At 38.9% G+C, this 7,500-nt stretch overlaps 1 protein-coding gene across 1 annotated transcript in view; it reads left to right on the top strand.

Moving 5' to 3' along the window:
- LOC122250647 (defense protein l(2)34Fc-like) overlaps positions 1 to 3,903 on the top strand; it is a 4,034-nt gene extending 131 nt beyond the window's left edge. The window contains exons 2-4 of the mRNA XM_043012166.2: positions 1,152 to 1,330; positions 2,341 to 2,468; positions 3,779 to 3,903. Of these exons, the coding sequence (XP_042868100.2) occupies positions 1,153 to 1,330; positions 2,341 to 2,468; positions 3,779 to 3,871 (399 nt within the window). The 5' untranslated portion in view covers position 1,152 and the 3' untranslated portion in view covers positions 3,872 to 3,903. The remainder of the gene's footprint in view (positions 1 to 1,151; positions 1,331 to 2,340; positions 2,469 to 3,778) is intronic.
- Positions 3,904 to 7,500: the final 3,597 nt, after the last annotated feature.

The raw sequence follows: 7,500 nt of genomic DNA, 5'->3' as shown, positions 1-7,500 counted from the left end.
ACATATATGTATATATACGTACATATACACACACACGCACAATTACACGATTAATTCTTATGACATTTCCTTGGTGATTTCAACGGTCTGAAACAAGGTACCAGTCAAGCGATATTTTTATATATATCTTTTTACATACTGGACATACCTGCGTTTCTATACAGTATAACGACTTTCACTCATGTTTTTTACTATATAATCATCAAGAAAGAGTTGTCATCTATGGAACGTCATTGTTAAAGGAATAGAGACCCAGTCTGCCGGATGTGTGTCGTAATGAATAATCAGTTATGCATGACATTAATACTAACCCAATGAGGTTTTTAATACATAACATGTGTTTTTGCGCTTGCTAAATACATACAGTATATACATTTACATGCATAAACACATACGTATACTTGTATGTATGTATCTATCTATGTATGTAAATATGCTGACCTGTATCCATATGCATAATAGACAAATTAACAGATATACTTCAGTTCGTATATAAAGAAACACAAGGAAGAGCTAGCAGTTCATTACATCATGCGGTTTGTGTTTACATTCGTGACTTGAAACTCTTTGAGTTTGTTCATGCTTTTCCTCGCGGGAAAATGCCTAAACCCAATCTCAAACGATCTGCCGAATCTATTTTTCTTTTTGACTTTATGGATCCTTAGAATAAAAGGGGCCGTATTCTAGAGGGAAAGGATACAAAAAAGCGAGGAGGAAAATGTGTCCAAAATGGAGCCCCCAATAAGGAAACCAGGGGTCAGAGGGTACCAGTTCTTGATAGTCCTTGTTATTCTTGGCGCATGTATTGTTATTTGTTCATACCAATGTTTACTCTTTTTTTATTGTATAGTGCGTGGCATTTTGTTAACGGTTATGTAATGATTGTGGAAGGGGTGATGTTTGTAGTTGAGATTTGGTGTCCTACTTATATATGTAGGATACTTTTTCTTTCTCATATATATATATATATATATATATATATATATATATATATATATATATATATATACACATACATACATACATACATATATTAGTATACATTTCATTCACAGCTGCGCACACATACAACCAATTTACACCATCTACAAAAAAACATCCAAACAGACCCATACGTACATCAATCTAACCACATTAAATCACGCCCTCAGAATGCTCGTGCTTCTACCCATGCTGACGGCGCTGGTGGGCGGGGCATCAGCCTTTAGCAGCGGGAACGTGGGCTGGGCATGTGGCACCATGAACCCAGGTCACTTGTTCCAGAGCGCCGAGAGGTCACCGTCGCCCTTTGAGGTCTACGCGGAGGAATACCAAGATGGCTACTACTTGGGTAAGATTTTGGTGGATTTTGTGTCGTGGGGGTTTTATGGCTGGATTCGCTTGTTGATCTGATGTTGTTTGTATGGCTATCATTATTAACGGTATCATCTTTAGTATCTTTGTTATAAACTTTATCATTATCATCTCTATCATCTTTATCATTATTATCATCATCTTTATCATTATTATCATCATCTTTACCATTTTCAGTATCACTTATAAATGCTATGTTTACTATCATCATTACTATTATCATCCTTATTATCAGTATTAGCATTATCTTTACTATCATCACTATTATCATTATCGGCATTATCATGTCCATTAGTATTATCATTTTCATTATTGTCATTTTTTTATTATCAACATTATGACTCTGGCATTGCAATCATTACAACAATTATCAATATTATTACTATTACAATTAGTATCATCAGTATTCATTGATATTATTATTTTCATTATTTATTAGAGTTGCCATTATTACTACCATTAGCAGTAGTAATAACAATATCATTATTATCATCATAAATATTATTCATTATCAATATCACTGCCATTGTTATTTCATAATCAATATCAGGGTCATTATCCTTTCTATCATCATAATCACTATCATTATAACTATTATTATCCTCATCCCATTTAATAAAAATAATTAGCGATAACTTTCTTAGATATAATACCGTTTACAGAAGGGTGAGCCATCGCATATACTATATGTAGTATACAGTATTTATCCATCAAACATGCTCTATCCTTCGCTAACAACACAGTCAAGCTACTGAATATATCTATTTAAAAACTCAATCTTAGGATATATATATATATATTTATATATATATATATACATATATATGTATATATGTATATATATGTATATATATATATATATATATATATATATATATATATATATATATATATATATATATATATATATATACATATACATATACATATATATATATATTCACAAATATATTATTTCTCCTCCGCTAACGTAACCTTCGCCAACAGTGACAGTGTTCGGCAGGAATGACCGGTTCAAAGGACTCCTGATGCAGGCGCAGGACCCAAGAGACCAGATCGTGGGCGTTTTCGTGCAGGCGGAGGGAGGCCAATTGCTCGACTGCTCATATGAAGGGGTAAGGACCGCCACTTGACACTCGGGAAGGCTTTTCTCCTTATGTTTTTTTTGGCTTTTAGTTTCATCCGTGTTTTGGCTTTGTTCTTTTTTGATGTATATGTTTTTTATTTTTTTCATTTCATTTCATTTCTACGTTTTCAGTTCCGTTTTGTTTACATTTTCTTTTCTTGCTTAGGTTTTCCCTTTTGTTTTCATATCAGTGTTGTTACTGATTTTTTTTACTTCCTTTTCCCATATTCTGTTTCGTTATATATATATATATATATATATATATATATATATATATATATATATATATATATATATTATATATTTATAAATTTTATATATATATATATATATATATATATATATATATATATATATATTTATTTATTTAATTTATTTAATTTATTTATTATCATTTTTTTAAATCTTCATATCCACCCGAATTCACTTCCACTTCTCAAATGTCCTTTCTCTTCCTTTATATAAACAACATTCAGCATCTGCGTCTGTCGTGGGTATTTTATGCTGTGTCTTTTCCCTTTCTCTTGCATGACCAGTAGTTTCTCCTGTTATTTATAACTTTCACTTTCGGTTCAGCTATTTGTGTGCGCGTGATGGTGTTTGCAGTGTAGATTGCATGACGTAATTCATACTGATTTGTTTAATATGACTTTTTTTTGTTGTACTGGATACCCTAGTACTGTATTCCAGACTCGTGTTTTCTTCTTAATCAGTTTAATATCATAAATTATGCACTTAATATATACATGGAAATTTCTGATTACGCTTAAAGCCAAGCCTCATAGACCTACACTGCAAGGAGCAATTCAAAGGGACAAAAGAACTGAACAGTGAAATTATTAATCTCAATATTTTTTTTCCTTTACCATGAAAACATTTCAACCGACCAAGTTTCATAATAATCCGTCACATTCCCCAAAAATACTCCATCACATTCCCCAAAAATAACACATCACCCCCCAAAAAAATCCATCATATTCCCAAAATACTCAATCACATTCCCCAAAATACTCCATCACATTCCCAAAAATAACCCATCACATTCCAAAAAAATAACCCATAACATTCCCCAAAATACTCCATCACATTCCCCAAAATACTCCATCACATTCCAAAAAAACACATTCCCCAAAATACTCCATCACATTCCCAAAAAACACATTCCCAAAAATACTCCATCACATTCCCCCCAAAAATCCATCACATTCCCCAAAGTACTCCATCACATTCCCAAAAAGTCCCTTAAATAATGGCCAAACCACCCGAACCTTCCCCATAACTCCCGTTCCTCTCCCACAGGGCGCCGTGTCCCACAAGGACGGGAATCCCAAGAGTCAGATCAGGGCGGTATGGCATCCTAATGGCTACACAGGTCCTCTGAAATTCAAGTAAGAGCACGACTGTTGTTATTTTTATTTGTTTATATAATTTTTTCTCTTTTTATTTTATTTGTTTTGGTGATATTTAGGGTCTAAGTAGATTTTTTTGAAAAGAATGGTTGTTTTGATTTTCTTTTAATCGTGTATTTGTTGTGTTTACTTTTTGGTTGTATACAGAGCATATAGGTGGTTATTTACATACGTGTGTTTTTGCCGTCTTAACATAATTTTTATCACTATAACCGTACTTTCAAAGACCATTTATATAGACTGAGATACATAATAACCAGTTATATTTTGGACCGATTTTATCTAATAGATTGGCATAATTTGATTATATTTATATAAAATATGTATAAGGATATTATGTAACGCAATATAGTGTAAGAAAACGGAAAAGAAGAAAAAGATATAAAACTAATCGTATTAAGATATTCGTTTTTTTTTCGTTTTTTTTTTCTTTTTTTTTTAATGCCTGTCGCTACCTTTTATGAGAAGTCGTATGATTACTTGCTATCAATAATATTAATGAATGTTTTTTATATCTTTACTGTATATTTGCTAGTTGTATATCAATTTGTCTATCGTAAAATTATCTAATTTTTCTAACGGTATATATAATCAAAGATCGGCATGTAAAGTATCATTTATTCACAGAATTCACATAAATCATCAGTGTGTCAAGTATTTATATAATTAATATATCGTTCAAACATGAATTTCTACATATATGCAAATGCTGATACAAAAATCTGTATGAGTGTATGTGCCTACGTGGAAGATGTAAAGTGTGTATTCGACTGTCTTCTTCGTCACATTACGAATTTCTATTCTTCAGCAACCTCACCTCTGCAATGTGACCCAATGCCACAACAACATGCACCTTACAATTACCTTGAACTTTGAGCCTTCCTGACCTTTCTTTCGAGCCCCCCAACCTTCCTCCCGAGCCCCATGACCCTTCTATCTCCTCTCCTTTACCTCTTCCCCCTTTCCCTTCCTCCCTCTTTTTATCGTTCTCTTCATTTCTCTTCTGTTCCAACCCTTTCCCCTCTTCCGCCTTTCCCTCTCTTTCCCCTCCTCCCTCTTCTTATCGTTCTCTTCATTTCTCTTCCGTTCCAACCCTTTCCCCTCTTCCGCCTTTCCCTCTCTTTCCCCTCCTCCATCTTCTTATCGTTCTCTCTCTTCATTTATCTTCCGTTCCAAACCCTTCCCCTCTTCGCCTTTCCCTTTCCCCTCATCCCTCTTTTTATCGTTCTCTTCATTTCTCTTCCGTTCCAACCCTTTCCCCTCTTCCGCCTTTCCCTCTCTTTCCCCTCCTCCCTCTTCTTATCGTTCTCTTCGTTTCTCTTCCGTTCCAACCCTTTCCCCTCTTCCGCCTTTTCCTCTCTTTCCCCTCCTCCCTCTTCTTATCGTTCTCTTCATTTCTCTTCCGTTCCAACCCTTTCCCCTCTTCCGCCTTTCCCTCTCTTTCCCCTCCTCCATCTTCTTATCGTTCTCTTCATTTATCTTCCGTTCCAACCCTTTCCCCTCTTCCGCCTTTCCCTCTCTTTCCCCTCCTCCCTCTTCTTATCGTTCTCTTCATTTCTCTTCCGTTCCAACCCTTTCCCCTCTTCCGCCTTTCCCTCTCTTTCCCCTCCTCCCTCTTCTTATCGTTCTCTTCTTTTATCTTCCGTTCCAACCCTCTCCCCTCTTCCGCCTTCCCCTCTCTTTCTCCTCCCTCTTCTTATCGTTCTCTTCGTTTCTCTTCCGTTCCAACCCTTTCCCCTCTTCCGCCTTTCCCTCTCTTTCCCCTCCTCCCTCTTCTTATCGTTCTCTTCATTTCTCTTCCGTTCCAACCCTTTCCCCTCTTCCGCCTTTCCCTCTCTTTCCCCTCCTCCCTCTTCTTATCTTTCTCTTTGTTTCTCTTCTGTTCCTTCCTTTTCCTCTCTTCCTCCTTTTCCTCTCTTTCCCTCCTCCCTCTTCTTATCGTTCTCTTCGTTTCTCTTCCGTTCCAACCCTTTCCCCTCTTCCGCCTTTCCCTCTCTTTCCCTCCTCCCTCTTCTTATCGTTCTCTTCGTTTCTCTTCCGTTCCAACCCTTTCCCCTCTTCCGCCTTTCCCTCTCTTTCCCTCCTCCCTCTTCTTATCGTTCTCTTCGTTTCTCTTCTGTTCCAACCCTTTCCCCTCTTCCGCCTTTCCCTCTCTTTCCCCTCCTCCCTCTTCTTATCGTTCTCTTCATTTCTCTTCCGTTCCAACCCTTTCCCCTCTTCCGCCTTTCCCTCTCTTTCCCCTCCTCCATCTTCTTATCGTTCTCTTCATTTATCTTCCGTTCCAACCCTTTCCCCTCTTCCCCCTTTCCCTCTCTTTCCCTCCTCCCTCTTCTTATCGTTCTCTTCGTTTCTCTTCCGTTCCAACCCTTTCCCCTCTTCCGCCTTTCCCTCTCTTTCCCTCCTCCCTCTTCTTATCGTTCTCTTCGTTTCTCTTCCGTTCCAACCCTTTCCCCCCTCCCGCCTTCCCCTCTCTTTCCCCTCCTCCCTCTTCTTATCGTTCTCTTCATTTCTCTTCCGTTCCAACCCTTGCCCCTCTTCCGCCTTTCCCTCTCTTTCCCCTCCTCCATCTTCTTATCGTTCTCTTCATTTCTCTTCCGTTCCAACCCTTTGGCCTCTTCCGCCTTTGCCTCTGTTTCAGCACGTCCATCTTCTTATGGTGCTCTTGATTTATTTTCCGTTGCAACCCTTTCCCCTCTTCGGCCTTTCCCTACCTTTCCCTCCTCCCTCTTCTTATCGTTCTCTTCGTTTCTCTTCCGTTCCAACCCTTTCCCCTCTTCCGCCTTTTCCTCTCTTTCCCTCCCCCCTCTTTTTATCGTTCTCTTCGTTTCTCTTCCTTTCCAACCCTGTCCCCTCTTCCGCCTGTCCCTCTCTTTCCCCTCCTCCCCCTTCTTATCGTTCTCTTCATTTATCTTCCGTTCCAACCCTTTCCCCTCTTCCGCCTTTCCCTCTCTTTCCCTCCTCCCTCTTCTTATCGTTCTCTTCGTTTCTCTTCCGTTCCAACCCTTTCCCCTCTTCCGCCTTTCCCTCTCTTTCCCCTCCTCCATCTTCTTATCGTTCTCTTCATTTATCTTCCGCTCCAACCCTTTCCCCTCTTCCGCCTTCCCCTCTCTTTCCCCCCTCCCTCTTCTTATCGTTCTCTTCGTTTCTCTTCCGTTCCAACCCTTTCCCCTCTTCCGCCTTTTCCTCTCTTTCCCCTCCTCCCTCTTCTTATCGTTCTCTTCGTTTCTCTTCCGTTCCAACCCTTTCCCCTCTTCCGCCTTTTCCTCTCTTTCCCTCCTCCCTCTTCTTATCGTTCTCTTCGTTTCTCTTCCGTTCCAACCCTTTCCCCTCTTCCGCCTTTCCCTCTCTTTCCCTCCTCCCTCTTTTTTTCGTTTTCTTCATTTCTCTTCTGTTCCAACCCTTTCCCCTCTTCCGCCTTTCCCTCTCTTTCCCCTCCTCCCTCTTCTTATCGTTCTCTTCATTTCTCTTCCGTTCCCACCCTTTCCCCTCTTCCCCCTTTCCCTCCCTTTCCCCTCATCCCTCTTTTTATCGTTCTCTTCATTTCTCTTCCGTTCCAACCCTTTCCCCTCTTCCGCCTTTCCCTCTCTTTCCCCTCCTCCCTCTTCTTATCGT

This window comes from Penaeus japonicus, unplaced genomic scaffold (genome assembly GCF_977035675.1).
Source record: "Penaeus japonicus unplaced genomic scaffold, GWHDUDI00000001_assembly GWHDUDI00000031, whole genome shotgun sequence".
NCBI lineage: Eukaryota > Metazoa > Arthropoda > Malacostraca > Decapoda > Penaeidae > Penaeus > Penaeus japonicus.
The sequence above is the reverse complement of the archived record's forward strand: the minus strand, read 5'-3'. Positions and strand labels throughout refer to the sequence as shown.